Source organism: Bactrocera oleae, chromosome 4, assembly GCF_042242935.1.
Source record: "Bactrocera oleae isolate idBacOlea1 chromosome 4, idBacOlea1, whole genome shotgun sequence".
Taxonomy (NCBI): Eukaryota; Metazoa; Arthropoda; class Insecta; order Diptera; family Tephritidae; genus Bactrocera; species Bactrocera oleae.
The window spans coordinates 46,072,757-46,091,697 of record NC_091538.1 but is presented as its reverse complement, the minus strand read 5'-3'; the positions used below and the strand labels follow the sequence as shown (position 1 = coordinate 46,091,697).

At 37.1% G+C, this 18,941-nt stretch overlaps 2 protein-coding genes across 10 annotated transcripts in view; both read left to right on the top strand.

Moving 5' to 3' along the window:
- The window catches only part of nahoda, a 139,014-nt gene extending 127,008 nt beyond the window's left edge, over positions 1 to 12,006 (top strand). For 5 of the 9 annotated variants that reach the window (XM_014244525.3, XM_036362728.2, XM_036362729.2 and 2 more), the window contains 10 exons: positions 1,451 to 1,548; positions 1,621 to 2,630; positions 2,816 to 3,220; positions 3,387 to 3,827; positions 3,885 to 4,309; positions 4,379 to 4,526; positions 4,603 to 4,816; positions 5,858 to 6,075; positions 6,530 to 6,693; positions 10,092 to 12,006. In XM_014244525.3, the coding sequence (XP_014100000.2) occupies positions 1,451 to 1,548; positions 1,621 to 2,630; positions 2,816 to 3,220; positions 3,387 to 3,827; positions 3,885 to 4,309; positions 4,379 to 4,526; positions 4,603 to 4,816; positions 5,858 to 6,075; positions 6,530 to 6,693; positions 10,092 to 10,841 (3,873 nt within the window). In that variant the 3' untranslated portion in view covers positions 10,842 to 12,006. Of the gene's footprint in view, positions 1 to 1,450; positions 1,549 to 1,620; positions 2,631 to 2,815; positions 3,221 to 3,386; positions 3,828 to 3,884; positions 4,310 to 4,378; positions 4,527 to 4,602; positions 4,817 to 5,857; positions 6,076 to 6,529; positions 6,694 to 6,980; positions 7,336 to 10,091 lie in introns of all 9 variants that reach the window. The other 4 variants (XR_004976528.2, XR_011395820.1, XM_036362731.2 and 1 more) reach the window with 4 other exon arrangements.
- A 1,439-nt stretch (positions 12,007 to 13,445) lies between these two features.
- On the top strand, positions 13,446 to 18,803 carry LOC106625270 (uncharacterized). The gene is made up of 5 exons (XM_014245097.3): positions 13,446 to 13,704; positions 13,784 to 14,603; positions 14,669 to 15,192; positions 15,255 to 16,095; positions 16,153 to 18,803. The coding sequence occupies exons 1-5, from the start codon at positions 13,663 to 13,665 to the stop codon at positions 17,691 to 17,693; spliced, it is 3,768 nt and encodes a 1,255-aa protein (XP_014100572.2). The 5' UTR covers positions 13,446 to 13,662; the 3' UTR covers positions 17,694 to 18,803.
- Positions 18,804 to 18,941: the final 138 nt, after the last annotated feature.

Genomic DNA, 18,941 nt, shown 5'->3' with positions numbered 1-18,941 from the left:
TATATTGTTTTAAAGAATAATAACTGCATTTCAAGAACAATTCAGTGGAGGCAAACGCGTTTACGCTGACTGACTTTTTGTAACAACACACGTAGAAGCACACATACAAATATCTCCAGATTCAGGTGTAGTCATAAAAGTGTCGAACCGTTTGAAAGTAACCGTGTACATACACATAGGTATATACAAACATGTATCGTAGTAAGTAACTAGCTGCTCGACTGAGCGCTACTTAGAACTTCAGTGGAGCTTGACAGACGCTTAAACACTTGCGTTTGTGACTTTAGCTGCGATAAGCATTTGCAAAAACCAAATAAAATTTAAACAAAAACTAAAAATAAAATTCTGAAGAGAAAATAATAATTTTACACAAAAATTATATCGCCACAACACGCTCGTATGCCGGTGGGTTTGTGCTTAATATGCTCTTAACACGTTAGGACCCTACATATTTACCCAGTCATAATGGAGGTGACGCTAAATAACTTTGATCTGGGAGATGGTTGTACTTTTGCAGCGCAACAGTTTAAAAATAATGAAGAATGAGAAAACGAAATACATACAAGTAAGGCAGGACTAAGTTGTAGCGGAATCGGGTAACATGTACACGACGCTCTTTAACGGTATATAATAAATATGACGTAATAGAAAAGGTGTTGAATATTTTAAGCGGTTTGCAAGAGTTTTTTCGGTTTTTTTAATTGTTGTAGCATGAAAAAATAAATTATTTCCAAACAAGTTGCAACGCTTACATTAAATCAAGATAAAACGTTAACTTCGATTGCATTTTACATAGAAGAAATTTATTTTGATCGGTTGATTTATTTGACAGCTATATGCTATAGTGAACCGAAAAGTTTATTCGGGTATAGTAGCATTGCCTTGAACAATAGTCATTGCGAAATTTTGTGAAGATATCTCGTCAAATGATAAAGCTCTCCGTACAAGAACTTGATTTTGATCGTTCATTTTGTATGACAGCTATATGCTATAGTCGTTCGATATTGACGGTTACAACAAATGAGTAGTTTTGGGGAGAAAAGTACGTGTGCAAAATTTCAAAACCATATCTCAAAAACTCAGGGACTATTTCACGATTATCATCACGCTGATCGTTTCTATACAATATACATGTATGGTACATTTACATAGGGTTTCTTCTGGGTGTTACAAACTTCGTGGCAAACTTAATATACCCTGTTCAGGATTGTATTAAAATTGAAAAATCAGACGCCTTTTGCCTGTTTGTTTTATATATATTCAAAACCGGGACACGTGTATTCACTTCGCCTAACAGTAAGCTTTAAATCTAATGACTAATTAACTCATGTGCAAGTTATTGCCTTTGGGTATAAAAATGTTTTAGTTGGCATTTTTGCTGGGCATTTTTAATTTATCTAGCATTAAATTTGAAGTATTATATTAACTTTACATTCTCTTTTTATTTTAGGGAGGCTTCCGGCTGCAATTACTCGACGCACTCGACCGCCCAGTGCTGGACCTAACACCGCACGTCAATGGTGCCGAATTCGTGCGCACCGACGTTACGTAAGTACTTCAAGAACGGAAACTCAGCTATTTATATTTACTCTATGTTTTATTATATCCGCCTGCACATAGGGCCCAGTCCTTTCAGGTGAGCATACCCAAAGATTTTGAGTGCTTTAACTGCACACTGCGCCTACTGCGTCAAGCTGATGAATGGTCGGCCGGTTATCGCTTTTGGTCTTGCGCCGATGTCGATATAAAGAATCGCAAAGATTTCCGTGAGGCTTGTTCGGGCAATGGCAAATATTTCCCATCGCGTTGTAAATGCGACAAGAACTTTTATGGTCCGCAGTGTCAATACAAAGATGAATGCACCAACAATCAGGACTGTGGTAATCAGGGAAAATGTATCGATCTTGCCGGCACATCATTGCCACGTAAACAGTGTTACTGTAATTTCGGTTGGCATGGCATTGGCTGTAATAAGAAATCGCCTTTTAGGACTACTGATTTAGATATGTCAGCCTATTCAATGAAACAACTATCGCCAGATTATCAGTTGTATTGGCGTTTATTAGAAGAACATAAGGAAATTGAGGTTGTACTCAAGGTAAATAGCACTTCTTGGGTAGGTTTGGGTTGGCGTCCCAATTCACTAAACGCAGAGTGTAAAAATTTCCCGCTTATACGTGACATTGGAGATTTGAAAACCACGTTGAGCACAAGCGAACCAAGTGCAGAACCAGAACCTGAACCGAGCGCTGAACCCGAACCGAAGGCAGAACCAGAGCCATCAGCGGAACCTGAACCAAAAGCGGAGCCAGAACCATCAGCCGAACCAGAACCAGAACCGTCCGCGGAACCTGAACCTAAAGCAGAACCAGAGCCATCAGCGGAACCTGAGCCTACGGCGGCACCAGAACCAAAATCTGAACCTGAACCTGTAGCAGAACCGGCACCGGAACCCACTGCTGAACCGGAGCCCAGCGCCGAACCAGAACCAGCTGCATCCACGAAATCCAAACGCGTGGCTAAGCATGACGATGATCAACTACAGAGCATGGAGGGCGTTACGTCGGTTGCGACAAGCGTGTCATATCGCGTGAGTTCCTCAGCAGGGCGCAGACGACGTCAAGCCCCAGGTATGTTAAAATTATAGTATATTTAACTACATATAATAAAATAGAAGCACACCTCACATGTGTAAACTAGTATATGGTCTAATACTAATGTCTGTATTTGTTTAAACACTTACCACTCGTATTAATCGCACTTCAAATACTTCCAAAATATTGGTATTCCTCTTGCAATACTAATAATGTATTAGAAACGAGCACTGAAAATGAACCCAAATCTGAACCCGAACCAATAGCTACACCAGAACCGAAAGCAGAACCGGAACCATCTGCTGAACCTGAGCCCTCCGCTGAACCCGAGCCGAGTGCAGAACCAGAGCCAAAGGCAGAGCCCGAACCAAAATCAGAGCCCGAGCCAAAGGCAGAGCCTGAACCTAGCGCTGAGCCAGAGCCGGAACCTAGCGCAGAACCAGAACCAGAACCGGAACCTAGCGCAGAACCAGAGCCATCAGCTAAACCTGAACCATTCTCAATACCGGAACCATCTGCTGAACCAGAGCCCTCTGCAGAACCTGAACCGAAATCAGAGCCAGAACCTGTGCCAGAGCCATCTGCCGAACCGGAGCCGCATTCCAAACTAGCTATTACCAAAAGTGGTAAATATATCTGCACTACTCATTCATATAATAATTTCCTGTATCCACTATATACCCAGCACCATTTAAAGACCAAGCACTTAAAACTATTGCATAATTTTATTTGTTCTTTCTTACATATTACAAAGACAAATAAGTTCACATAATATCTCTTTTTCTTAAACAGAACCGAAGTTAAGACTGAACCCATATACACCGAAATTCGATTTCAATCCTATGGATTGTACAGATATAGTAATTGGATCGGCACGCGGCATGGCTAGTAGGGTTGGCGATTACTATACACGTGATCGTTCCACACCACGCAAGGACGAATTCTACGGAGGGAAATCAGACCTTTCACTCGGTACAGGATTTGAAGAAAATGGTGTAACCACAATCATCTTCCGCAAGAAACTTGTATCCACTGAGTCTACAGATCACACTTTGGACGATGCGTTGACACATGTAATCTGGGCGAAGGGTCAAGAACCCGGTCAATATGTGCACATACCAGCTTCTGGTATCGAAACAGAAGCTGCGTCCGTGAAAGATTTCTATCAACCAGACGAGCTCAAATACCACGGACACAAAATGCAACGTGGCGTTACACAATTGAATTTCTTCGGTGAGTCCGAATCTTGTTTAACTGTGAGAATATAAGCATTGATTTCGTTAATTTCAGAAAAAGAAAAAGCTGCCACCATAGATGGCGTAACGGAAGCCTCCAGCAATTTGCTGGACAACGACTGCACGGGTCATTGGAAATATCCAAGCAGTTGTTCGCCTGAAAATCACACCTGCGAATATTATGCTCAATGGGAAACTGTGGGACGTGGTGACGTGATGCGTTGGCACATCGAGACTTCGAATACAAAGACTTGGACCGGCATTGGCTTCAGCGATGATGAGAAAATGTCGCAAACGGATGCTATTATCGGTTGGGTGGATCGCAATGGACGTCCCTTCTTAATGGATACATGGATTAATGGTTACGGTGCACCTAAACTGGATGTACGACAAGATATTATCGGCACACCGTCCGGACGCATTGAGTACGGTGTGACTATTTTGGAATTCGATCGTAAGCGTGTTAGCAATGATGAGCAGGTAGGCAGGGCGGGTGTCAAGTAAATTCTTTCTAATATTAATAATATATTTCTTTATTATCCATTGCAGGACTTATCGTTCACCGATGATCATTGCCTGTATTTATTCTTCCCTGTGCTCGGTGGAGCTTTCCATGCTGTAAACAAGAAAATGGCTAAGCATGAACGTACGCCGACCATTTCGTCCACACGCGTCTGCATTAAGTCCTGCGGCAAAGGTAATTTTGCAAAACCCAATCACTACATATACATGTTTAGTACTAAATTCAAAATAACGTTTTCTGAATTTCAAAGAACTGGAGAGTATTATGAATACAGCAACACCAGCACCTGATCGACTTGTCTATGCTGTCGGCGTAAAACTCATGAAACTTGCCGAATCGTTCGAGGCACCACAACCGGGTACAGTGGAGTTCAATAACTTGGCCGCTACTATTTCAGACTCTTTCAATGGTGTGCTCAATGGTATACCAGGTTACTATAAGACAGAAATTGTCGGTTTTGAAAAGTAAGTAATGTTTAACTTATCAATCAATCGTTTATATTGTTTTGTAAAATAGTTTGGTCCTACCTAAAAGTGCAAAAGGTCAATGTTTTTTAAAACTCACACAAATTTTTTATCAAAGGAGTGCCGGGTATGCCTTTAGCCGTCGTCTCATCGTATTAGTCGCCCACGACTACCTGGTTCTCTCGATTTCTTTTCCTGTCTCTTTGAATCTCTCTCTGTCCCTCACTCTCTATATCCAGGGTAGTTGGTGTGTCCTGCAAGAGTTTTTTTTCTCTTCATGTGTTGGCTTATCTTACGACTGAACTACTAGGTCTAAATATGGTATATTACGGCGAATGTGTGCAGCATCACCTATCTTTTGAGTGTAAACTTCCGTCTTTCTAGTCGAGGTATTACTATTGATAAGGAAGCAGAAAAATGGTGGGAAAACGAAAGCTCACGTATTTTTGAAGCATAAAAACACAGCTATTTAAGGGTCAAATCTGTGCGATACTTCACTACTCTGAAGGATATACTTTTGAATATTTTTATTACTGAATCTAATAATGTGAGGACTATAGAGTACCGTGAGGACTAAAGGTGTCGGAGTTATGTAGAGCGGTAAAGGCTTAATGCACTTCTCTATTCGACTCTATTGAGGCAACCGTCAAAAAATATAAAAATCAAGCAGCATAGGATGAAAGGCTCATTTGCCACATACGTAGACTTCTAAGTACCTTTGTACACAAGTTGCTTTCTGATCAGTTCCGATGGATTAAACAATCCTGGCCGCATGAAAAGTTAGTCCGTTTAATTTGATTTGAGTAAGTGTAGCACTGCATAGACTTTTTGAACAGATTGACAAACGGACATATGTGCTCTACTACCAGATTTTGTATTTATCAAAATATATACCTGTTTGTATACCTTTTTGATGTACTTTAAATAATTCGGTATTCGGCCAAAAGTTCTGAAATGAATAAGTATATCTTAGGCCTAAAGTTGTCAAATTTTAAAATATTTATTTTTAATGTGCAAATTTCTTCAATTTTACTCAAACAGACAAGGCACAACAATGGTAGCCAAATTGCAGGCGATGTTCGATAGAGCTGATTATGAGAAAGGATATGCGTTGGCTACAAACACCGTTGGCGCGGATAACAGTGAAGCGGCTAAAAGCGGTGACATCGTGAAAGCAGCATTGCAGGATAAAATTACCACCGGTAAAGTGGGCTCACTTACCGTAGATCCACAATTTTTGGACTTCAAGGCTTTAGAATGTAAGTGGCTGGCAGGGCGTATACGTGACATTTTAAAAATTTTGGTTTGAGTAAATTATAGGCGGAAAATGAAGTTAATTAAAATAATTTGAGAAAAATAATTAAATTTATGGAATTAAAATTTATGTATTCGCCTACATTACACCGATTAATTAATTAAATTAATTGATTAATTTTTTAAAATTATTCAATGAATTAACTTTTTATGTCTTCATGATGCAAAATTAAAATTAAAATATGTAGATAAAAGTCATTTTATAAATTTTTATTAAATAAATTAAAATTTGTTTAAATTAATCAAAATTTATTTAATTAACTAATTACTAGAAAAAATTAATAAATTTAATTAACTAATTTTTTATATATTTGCCGACAATAATTACTTAATTAATTATTTTAAACTATTTAATTAATATTATCTTCACAATACATATATTTGATCACTATCTTTCAGATAAAGTCGCCGACAAAAGCGAGAACACGCTGCTCTCATTCTTTGAACTCTCCGAAGTGCGCTTGTACATAGTGCTCGGCCTAATAGCCGCTTTGGTATTTATTGCTTTGGTACAAGCGATTTGCACCATCTGTAAGACATCGCGCAAAAATAAAGCGCAAAAGGTGAGTTCGCGCTTAGTTGGTTAAGCAAATAAGTGTAAATCTCGAGTTTTGTCAATTTCAAGCACTCTCGTTTTGTGTAAACGCACATACAGCATACTGACATATTTTCATGTATACAAAATCAAATTTACTTAAGACAAAATACCAAACTCACTCCTACATATAAACACAACTTGCATTCGAGTATATTTGTGCATATTAAACAAAAACAAATATAAGTTTACAATTCAAACCATATTGCCCCACCCGTTATTAATATTGACTTCATTGTATGAAAATATTTAAAGCTTGTTTACGTAATACCCGACGAATGGCGGATATACCAACAACGGCTACACCAGCGCTACTACCAACCGTCTAGCGAACTCTGAACTCATGCCGCGAGGCGCGAAAGATCACCAAATCAAAATATATAAAAACCAAAATTGTTTGTAAAACTACATGCATTTATGTACACATGTACATGTTAAAAATTATATTTGGCTCTAAGATTGTAATCAAATGAAAAACCTGACAATAGTGTTCTATAGCCAGCTTGTATTATTGAGAGAATGCCAAATTATTTACTTGAGGATTTGACCACAATACTAGCGCAATTATAGTGAATACGTTCCCACCGTTTATAGCTCACACGTTGCATTGGTAATTAGAGTATTTCAAAAAGCAAATCCACATTATTTCTAACTGCACGCCACTAACTTTCCATAACTGTCGAATTTCACCTAGATAACCTCCTAATTATACACAATTTTTACTTCTTTTATGAAAAAAAAAAATTTTTAATTTTACTATATTCTTGTATGTTTTATTAACTCTTATTTGTTTGATTTCGTCTAATAAAAAAAATCTTTCTTGAGTTTTTTATCATTATTCTTCTAACTTTTCTTCAGTTTTTGCATCTACTTTTATAAAAACCTCACTTTTTTTCATATATTTGCTCATCTGACATCCTTAAATATCTGTATGTATGTATGTAGGTGTGTCTAGTGCCTACAAGCCGGTCAGCATTTTGTTTTTTGCTATTTTGTTTACGCATTTCAAGTAACTTGAATTAATTCTTCTTTATATACATATGTAAATACTATACATATGCGTATGTGTAACTGTATATAAGCCCTATATATAATATATTCGTATTTATTTACTCAGTTAAGTATTTGTATCAATTGTGGATTACTCAATGGTTTATGTTGTTTTTGTAAGTACTTTTTATTCATATAGAGCTCTTCTTTTTTAGAACTATAGAATTTCTTAGAGGGTTAGCTGTCAAACCAACTATCAAAGTAAGCATAATTGTTGATGATTCAGTTATAGGCAACAACCTACTAGCTACTTACTGGTTAGGATAAGTTACACCGGTCGGCTGTCACGCCATACAAAGACCTACTTGTCCTTAGTAATACCAGATGGAGGGTAAGTTTAATTTGAGCTGAAGTATTCGTTATATAGACCGTCAACGCTTTCTGCGAACTTTAAGAGCGATTTAATAAGGCGAGCTCTTGATAAGGCCAAACAAAACTGCACGTATCGTCGTCGTTACTAATGCCCATGTGGCTTGCATATGATGCCAGTAGGTTGTGAACTGTCATTAGACCTACAGCCGTTCTGCAGTCCTTTCGTGACCGTCTGAGTAAAAAACACTTGCACATGGTCTTGGCAATTCTGCATGCCCTTAAGGCACTCCATCTCAGCCTAATCCGTCTGCCATCCTTTTTGAAAATTACATTATGTATCGTTTTTACCGAATTAGGTATTTCCTATACTGGTTCGGTAGCCAGACGAATGACACTTTTTGTAATCTCATTAGCTATTTCGTTCCCTGGAATTCTTTTGTGGCCTGGAAATCAATATATATGCAGCCACTACATCGTAGAAAATTGCTCCGATAGTATGGTCATATAGTGGGCATTTCTATCTTTCCGTGTGTTATTTGATGTAAAAGTTTTACTACTAAAACTTAGTAGTAAAATTCGCCTTTTGTAGTATATACACTTACATTAACAAATTAGTTATCGTTTTCTTACTGTAGTCATATCCGACTAAATTACATAAGATATGGTATATAATATATCGAAAATTATCAATAAAATAAGCCAATTTTTCTTCTTCTTATACTCGTCATTAACACCTAGATGAGTATAAGTCCATTGTCGCCCACTAGTACTGTTATATCCTTGTAGTCATATTGATAAACTTAAGGAAAAAACTTCTCTCCATTGAATTCTTATTCTATATCACTATGTTATCATAATTTGTGATAAACCGCCATTATCAAGTTAACCTTCATCTCAGCCATTAACGGTCTCAAGGTCTTTTCTAAACACCCAACAGTAGTCGAAAAAGATCACGAAATGTCAGATGTGAGAAAGCTGTATGGCAACAAGCGTGACCGTGAGATCACTTCAAAACAGTATTTGACACTGTTTAAGCGCAGTATGAAGTAGTTTCTAAGTCGTTTGTGGCCGTCGACGAAATACGAATGAACTGGTACACACCAAAAAACAAGGAAACGTCGAAAGAAGAGTCTCAGAAAAAGGGAAAGACAGGCCTATCGGGCGTAAAGGCAATGGCTACCGTTTTCTGATATTCACAAGTTGTGATCTAAAAATATTGAAGAAGGACAAAAAGTCACAGAGTTCTACAAATTCGCCGATACGATGCCGAATTGCAAAAACAATTGTCTCAACTCCGTCATCGCCACTGCCAAAAAGGTCGGACTTAATGAACTGCTATTCCATCCACTTTTATTTTTGAAGAAACTTGAAATAGTAATTTCGGCAGAAATTTTAGTTGACTGGGCTATCGCCGCCATGAGGATCTTTTATATGCTATGAGAGTATTATCGTAGTAGAGATATCCACTAAGGCGGCGCAGGTACTAAAACATGACGTTAAACAGATCACACAGCGCCAACGAACGATAGGCTTAGAATCGTTTTTTTATTTATATTTTTGGTTTTTGATTATTTTCTTTAACTTGTTTTCTTTGTATACTATGTTGTCATATGTATGTAACAAAATAGCATCAAGCAAAATCTATGACTGGTTACTTGAGATATAGATTTATAGTAAATAAACACACCTGTAAATATCGAAATTTTGTATATATGTATGTGTGTATGTATGTACGTATGCGCAGTTCAAAGCAACGAATGTAACTATATTCGCGCATAGTTGCCATATTGTGACAATGTAATATAAACCATTTCTAACCGAAGCCGTTGTGACTCGTTTGTCAGTATCCGTCTTTACATGTCCAGTATCTAAATGAAATAAATAATAGAAATATTGGAAAGTTTATCGAACAAACGCATTATGCTGGCTGGTTTATGCGCTACACACACAAACAAAAATAGCAATAAATAATAACACAGACTTTTTTCCAACAAACTTTTCCAGGATAAACTTATACAAAACTCGCCCTGGAAGGAATTCGCCTCGAACACCAACTACGCCTTCGACCCCTACGGAGAGACGGAAGAGAAAAATCTAACCACATCCACCACCGTTGGTGCTGCGACCAAAGAAAAGTCGCGCAATCGCTCCTCCAACTCGAACAATCAACCACAAACCACACTGCCCATGTCTCACTCTCCCACCAGCAAATCGCAACACTACTACGAGGGCGCCAACGGACACGGCGCTGGTGGCGATCTTCGCTCGCGCAGTCGTAATCACTATGAGAACGGCACGCACGACTACCGCAGTAATGGACGCGCGCAACGCAGCACCGGCAATATCGCCACCGCCGCGTCCGCAGTTAATGAGAACGGTCATTACGATCGCTACGAACGCGATCGCAGCAATGAACGCGGCGGCCGCGGCTACTCGCGCAGCTCATACGCTGAACGCGCCTACTCCCTACCGCGTCAACAGGCGCAACAGCAGCAACACACCAATATGCAGCCATCCGGCTACTACACGCAAGAGCGTCGCGGCCATCGACCTACCACAACTGCGGCGCATGTGGCGCGCGAGGAGCGCAATGGTCGCCACTACCGCGACGGTTCGCGAACGCGCGAGGATCCACGCATGAGCTCGAACGGTGGCGCTGACACGCCCGACTTCTACTTCATGCCATCGCAGCGCAAGTACTCGGGCGAAGTGGTGCGGGTGTATGTGGACTACAATAAGGACCCCAACAATTGAGGCTCGCAGTAGTTTGCGGGTTTGATGATATTGGCGGTGTTATTTCAAAGATAAATGTATGAATGTATTTATTGTGCAGCACAGCAGTTGATTGGATTAAGTAATAAAGAAAATACCAAGCGTTATGCTGTCGCTGCGACTAACAAACAGTTCAATGCAACCACAAATAATTTAGTCAAGAGCAAAACAATACAAATAATTATGCCGGTTTCAAACCGTTGTCGGTTGCGTTAATCGATATTTGTAGATGCGCATGTGTACATTGTTATCGATGAAGTCGGTGCGATAGAGGTATTCAAGGAGCACAAGCAATACCTCAAGCGAAATGCGTAAACCTGGAAGCAGCGAGTTATTTATGAAGTAAACCATGAATAGTATGCAAATAAGTACAATTTTATCAAGATAAAAGGAAAGTTATATATTTAAAAGCCGTTAATTAATATAAAGGTATTCATGTTAAGCACAATACGCTGGACAAGAAAAAGGAATTAATTAACATTTAAAAAAATTCAGTCAAAAGCCCAACGGGAAAGTAAGTAAAAATGTTTATAAGATAACTGTGCTTTTTAATTTTTTTTTTTTTTTGTTAAATTGTTCATCGTGAATACCAACAGTAAGCAAATATTTACTTGTACCATAAAAACTTACAGCAAAGTAAATAAAAGTGTGCGAGATTTTTACGCGTTAGAAAGTAAAAGCGTCAGTAGTCATTCTCTCCTTAAAAACATTATTAAAAAATAAAAATAATATTAATAATACAATAACATTTTTGAAATGTATGTAAACGCTAAGAACAAAAATATATATTTACATAATTAAATTTAAGCATGTATGTATATGTAAAAAATATTAATTACTTATAAAGTATATGTATACGTAGAGAATTTGTAAATAAAGTTTGTTTTTGTAAATAAACTTAATCAAAATATTTAACTATTAAAGTCACAAATCATGTTCGGGTGTGCCTAAATTAACATTTTATGTAAGTTTTGAAAAACGCATAACTTTAAAATAGAAAATAAATAATATGCAAATTTTAATAAAAAAAGAAAAATATATATAGTATATGTAAATTTATAATAAATTTAATGGGTTTCTAATGTTTGTATAATTAAAAATATGTCAATACTAAATAATAAATATATATGTAAAATAATTTTGAAAATCTGTTGTTTGTTTCTACATTTTGTCCTTGAAAGAATGTTTATATAAAAAAAATAGTGTTTAATAAAAAATATTATCTTCTAATAAAACTGTTTTTCAATACTTAATAATTTTTTTTCTTTTTTATTATAGTGCTTTTAATTTTTTTTATATATATTATCTTTAATGCACAAGGTTAAATACAAAAAAAATAATTTTTAAAGTTTTTAGTCCATATGCACCACTAATTTTAAATTTTAAAATTTAAATCAATAATTTTTTTGTTCCATGGCACATTAATTTCATTCATAAATTTTCTTTAATAGCTTGCTCTACATTCCGTACATAAACTATTTTTTTTACATTTTTTATTAAAAATTTTTGTTGTGAAAATTATTATTTTTTTTTTCGTTTTTTAATTTTAACTAATAATAACATTTAATTATACTGCTTTTTTTATTTGAACTTTTTACACTGCATTGTATTTTGTTCAGTAACAAGCTATGATTTTAAACAATGATAAGCATGAATTTCATTTATTTGCTGAAAGTAAGGTCGTTTTTAATTTGAAAACTAATATTTCTTAGAATAAATGATTTGATAAAACATTTGAATATTTTATTATTCCAAATTTTTTTATAGAAAGCATTCAAATTTTTAACAAGAGAGAACTAATCGTTTTCGATTTAAAAATAGTATTAGGTGTTTAAAAATAGGAATAAATAATGAATTTATTTTAGACTATTTTAAATTTGTATAAAAAGTTTTAAAACATAATATTATATTGGTTTTTTATTAATATCTTAATTATGCGTGCAAACTGGTACTGTAAAAAAATGTTCGGTGTACAACTATTATTTTGAATTTCAGTTATAATTTTCACATATACTTTTAAATTAAAAAATATCAAACATTTATTTTTTGTAACATGATAAATATAAAAATATTCAACGAGAATAAATAATTTCATACAGACAGAGCAAAAAACTATACAAAATATCAATAATAATAATAAAAAAAATATAATACTGAATCATAAACTAAATTAAATATATAAACCTATAACAAAAAGGTTTCTGATATAAACCTAAGATTACAACATAGTCACTCATTAAGTCTATACGTATACGGAAAAGATGTTTAAATAAAAAAATGTTTAATATCAATTTTTTGTAAAATATAAAAATAAAATTGTTAATTATATGTAAACAGTATGATACCAATAAAGTGAGGTCACTCTAAGCGCTGTATTTTATTTTATCAACAACAAAAAATAATAATAACATTAATAAAACTATTTGTAACTTAATATTAAGATAAAACATAAACGGTTTCATCCAAGTAGTGTTGTAAATAACAGTACTGTTGTTGCCGAACAGCTGTTTGACAAACATTCATTTCGTATGCTTCCTAATAAGCATTTGACATTTCATACACACACACTCCCATGCATACGTACACACACGTACAACATTTCGCAGTTGGCATTTTCAGCTGTTCATTGCACTCAAAGTCATTTTTTGTTGAAAGCAAATTTTGCAACTTCGCGAAAATTGTGCAAAACGTCTGCAAGCCAGATGGAAGAATGGAATTTAAAGTGAGCTTTACTGATATTGTAACTAACAGTTTACGGTAAACGACTAACTTAGCCGCTACGTATTTGAAGAGACCAGAAAATATGGCCAGTTACCCACACTGCGCTGTGCGCGTTAAAGTCAAGGTAAATGTGTTAGCAAATAGAAAACAATAAAATGCAATTTTAACGCATTTTGAATGCTTTTTTTCGTTTCTATAAGTAGAAATGCGAACTGAATCTGCCATGTGAATGGCGTAAATTTAGTGTCGATCCGCAAATCACATCACTGGAAGTGCTCTATTCGTTGCTCGCTAAAGCATTTGACATTAAATCAGATTTCTCCATCAAATATAAAGCCTTTGATCCAGCAGGCAATGAGATTTACTTATCTGTGCTGTCCGATTGGGATTTGGATGCGGCCTTCTTGCGCATACATAATCTCTCCATACAAACAGCTACAGAACCATGTCTAATGCTGCAAATCGACATTAAACCATTTACCGAGGTACGAGAATGGGATATTGACGCAACAGTCACATCCACTGTTCTAGCCAATAGTAGTGGTGGTAGTGGTAGCACGAGTGTCAATGCACTTTCACCCAGTTTTTCGGCAAATACGGGTGTGCGTGATGCAATCTCACCGCTACAACAGTCTATAGGTGCATCACAAAAATATGTGCAGAATATGCAAACAAAACTACCGGGACTCATAATGAACCATATGGAGAAAACTTTTTCAATTGTGCAAAAAGCTTTCAATTTGTCGGAAGAGACAATGGCGTCATTACCGCCACGACCACCCTTATCTGACAATGAGTTTCGTTTATTTTTGGACGCACTGGGACAAATCAAACGTAACGATGAATTACGAAAAGTCATATTTCTGGGCGGTATTGATCCAAGCTTGCGACGCGTGGTGTGGAAACATATTTTGAATGTCTATCCGCATGGCATGAACGGTCATCAGCGTATGGATTATATGCGTAGAAAGTCGGAACAGTATATAAAGTTACGTGATACGTGGATAAATGCTGTAAAGCAAGGTGTGTGTTTAATGCAAAATGTATAAATAAATATTAGTTTTAAAATCTGCCATCATTTTTTTTAGGTTGTATCGCCGGCGAATTGTCATATGTCACAAGCATGGTAAAGAAGGACGTACTGCGTACGGATCGACTGCATCCCTTCTACGCCGGCAGCGATGACAATCAAAACATAGCATCACTTTTCAATATTTTAACAACCTATGCGCTCAATCATCCCTCTGTGAGTTATTGTCAAGGCATGTCGGATATCGCTTCACCACTACTGGTAACCATGAACGATGAGTCGCAGGCTTATATCTGCTTCTGTGCCATAATGTCACGTGTAAAAGGTAATTTCATGTTGGATGGCATAGCCATGACACAGAAGTTCACACACCTCACTGAAGCGCTCAGTTTTTACGATCCGGAGTTTTGGGAGTACTTGAAATCGCAGCAGGCCGATGACTTACTCTACTGCTATCGTTGGTTATTGTTAGAATTGAAGCGCGAATTTCCGTTCGATGATGCGCTGCGCATGCTTGAAGTGCAATGGAGCGCATTGAAGTATGAGACCAGCATCTGCAAAGAACTGAATTTATTTGAAAAGGCAAGTGTTGAGAGTTTTTATGAATTGTTGGAGGTTAGTTAAATTTTCATATTTTTCTCTAGGAGTTTGTGCCTTTTTCAGAAAGCCCTGCACCTACTAGCTCCAGCTCACAATCTAGTTCGTATGGTGCACCAATTAGTCCCTCCTATTTGCTGGTGAAGCCGCGTGAAAACCCCTACACTAAGGTATGCGCACTTCGCCGACAAAGCTCATCGGCCTCACTGAATTCGCTGAGCTCCTCGCTGAGTGCTGGCGGAGGCGTACTAAATAGCTTGCGTTTAGATGCAACAAAACGTCTCAATCAGAGTCTCGATGATAACATGCCACGCGCAGTCGCCTGCCGAAGACGTCATTCATCAAAAGCCCATCAAAGTCTAGACGAGTCCAAAATGCTTTTGCTAATGGAGGGAATGGAGGATGTAAAAAATGAAGAGGCAAAAAATTTAACGTCCAAAACCAAAGTGGAGGAGTGTGCGACGTTTGTTGAGGATGACGATGTGTTCGCCAGCGGCGAAAGCAGCGCTAATCAAGATTCGAACGATATTGAACACTTCATTTTTCATCCAACAAATCCATTCCTAGAAGATGGCATTACGAAAGAAGAAATAGTTAAAGTGACGTCACAATCACCAAAATGTGTCAATGCGGCAACATTAAATGAAAGTGATGCAGGTGAAAGCGTAGGTGAAAACGGACTTATGGCAAAAATACCACAACTTCCAAAGGGTATAGCGAAATTGCAAAATAAGAACATCTTATCGAACTATAACACTGTAAGCAATATAATAGCCAAACAAATTGCGAATGCTTCCAACGTGGGTGATAGCGTGCGACGCGTAAGCAGCGGCGGCGGTGGTCATTTCAGGGACCTTAAAGAAAAAATTGCGGCAACGAGCAGAAAAGGTGAGTATATAAACACAATTATTTCATATATAATTCAAATAACAAACAAATTACTAGGCATCTCCTTCGATGAGCTGAGCAACACCGAGAAATCACAACAGAAATTGGTAAAAAACTTTAATGAATTTCTCAACTTCGCTTCAATGAATAAAAATCGCATTGCGGATAAGTTCGCTGCGACGCCGCCGACCATAACTGGCAACAATGACGCCAGTCTGAATGCCTACGACAAAGACAAATCGAAAACACCTTCACCGACACACGCCTACAAGTCAACAACCGCCCAGACAACACCACACCCGCTCGTGCAGCTAACGCGCAGCGGCTTCGTCTCATCACTCGATGAATCCGATTCATCATCGGTGCCCGACACGACATGGAGCGGCTCTACCGCCGCTACAGCAATACAACAGACCAACAATGCCAGTAATAATAGTTTACACATAGAACTTGCATCGCTCGACTCCTCGACCGCACACACACCCGATCGCACACCCACATACGAACGTAAAGCTGATGGCGAAGAGTTACCGCAAGCATGCGTAGCCAGCTTTAGCACATTAGCAGATGTGAAACACACACCCACAAGTAACTTGTCCGCTGAACCAAGTTTGACGCCTGACGATAGTCAAGATCAAGAGTATTACCCGATGACAACAGCTATCACGCGTGAGTTACGTTTAGAAGCGGACAATTTGGATCGTCAAGTGTTTGGTGAGCCTACCGATAAGCAGACAGTCGTCAATTGCGAGTTTGAATATGAAAAACTCGACAGAGACTCCCTGGACTTGGTAGAGGATCTCAAAGAAAATGAGATTGTGGCATGTCCCGACATTAGCGAATTACTCATACGTCGTCGCAGCCGTAATAGTCGTACGAGAAGCAGTATAGAACCGCTACAGCATGTAACAACGAGCAGTGCTTGGCAAGATGCTGCTGAGCTGCCCAATACTATAATGGATAGCAATTCAAATGGCACGGACACAGCGGCAGCGGCACTGGCGGAGCGTAGTGTGCTCAATCCCTTCGTCGATCCGACTGTTTGTCCACTGGTAGATTTACCCAACAGTAGCAGTTTGCCCGAAGTGTTAATGCCGATATCCACAGAAACCGCCAACGCATCACCAGTAGAATTGGCCACCAATGCAGTTGATGAGATTGCCTTTACGAAACCACCACTGGCTGCTGACGAACGTGCAGCTGGTAGTACGGGTATAGTAGGTGCAAGAACTCCAGTTTTACCACCACCCAACGAATTCGGTGGTGGCAATCCTTTCTTGATGTTTCTCTGCCTAACGCTACTGCTGCAGCATCGCCAAACAATTATGAAAAGCGGCATGGATTACAATGAGATTGCAATGCATTTCGACAAGATGGTGCGCAAGCACGATGTTACGCGTGTGTTGAATCAAGCGCGTCGCATGTACATTAACTATCTGAAAGAGCAAAATGCCTATAAGCAGCAGCTTCAGCAGGCCACTGAGGAGACAACAACAAGCAATGATATAAATAGGAATTCCAAAGCGCATGAAGTGGCAGTGCAGCAGCGCACCGGCGCAAGCTACAGTGGCGTGGTCGGCACGGCAACAAAGTCGTAGAGCAGCCAGACGAACGGGGTTAAAATCTGTGTGTGAATGCAGCGGTCCCGAAAGAGCTAGAGAAAAAACACCAAAGAATTTTTTAATTAACTCACGTACTTAAGCAGCCACGAATTTGTTTTTATGAGATTTTTTATTGTGTATTTTTTTTATTATATTTTTTTTTTGTCTATTTTATTTTATTATATTTTTTTTTGTCTATTTTATTTTATTATATTTTTTTTTTGTATTTTTTTTTATTTTTATTTTTTTTTTTTGGTTATTAAAATCTGGTTTAAAAAAAGAATATATTTCCAGACATGAAAAACGTTTTGTGCCCCAGAAGACTTTTAGATTTAGACAATGCAGCGGGTCAGTGAAAGGGATGCGGCGCGCTTGAGTATAAGAAACTCAATCTGCTGAATATTTGTTGTGTTGAAATAATTATCGTGATTAAATTAGTGACGCTAGGAGATTTACAGAGATTTTCACTGGGCTTAAATTTGCTTTTGAGCCCACTATTTCTTTTTATTTATTTCATGTTTGTTATTTAATATAGTATTTTCTGTGTTATTTTTGTTGAATTTTATTTGTTGTTTTTGCCGCATTGCTCTCACTGTCTGCATGCACAAATTTTAAATGTGCGTTTATAGTAATTACTTTTTTTAACTTGTACAATACTTAAATTATAAATATTTTTGCACTGCTAATTAGAACAACTTTCATTACATTCCATTTGCAAAGAAATTTTCATAAATATTTAACGCTTCTATTTTACAATCATTATTAATTGAACACACATGCATATGCGTAATATTAGTAAGTTAAGCAAGGTTTTTTGAATATTACGATTTCAATATTTTTGATGTGACTAATAAAAATTAAATTACAAAAATCTTATTGATTAAAAAAATTAAAATAAGAAAATTAATAAATACTTCGATATAAAATATTTAGATTCGCTAAAATTGGTTATGTGTATATACATATGTATATACATAGAAACAAAATTAAATAATAAATGAAAAATTAAGACTTAAGTCTATTGGTTAACTTTATCACATAATCTGTATGGTAAATAATAAGCAAAACAAATAAACATTTACTCTCTAACATAAAAGAAAAACACAAGCCAAAGTTTCAATTGCAACGGAATTATATTCTATAAAAATAGAGTTTTTTTTTATTCAAATTAAATATTTTTAAATTTGAGTAAAATAGTTAGTAGGAGTTTCAACCACTTGCAGATGTTTTGATACCGCAAGAAGA

Excerpts from the sequence above, each read along its gene's own strand:
- LOC106625270 (XM_014245097.3), top strand. The coding sequence starts at position 13,663 with ATGGCCAGTTACCCACACTGCGCTGTGCGCGTTAAAGTCAAG. Across the intron at positions 13,705-13,783 it reads CTGTGCGCGTTAAAGTCAAG|AAATGCGAACTGAATCTGCC; the intron begins GTAAATGTGTTA and ends TTCTATAAGTAG. Across the intron at positions 15,193-15,254 it reads AACTGAATTTATTTGAAAAG|GAGTTTGTGCCTTTTTCAGA; the intron begins GCAAGTGTTGAG and ends ATTTTTCTCTAG.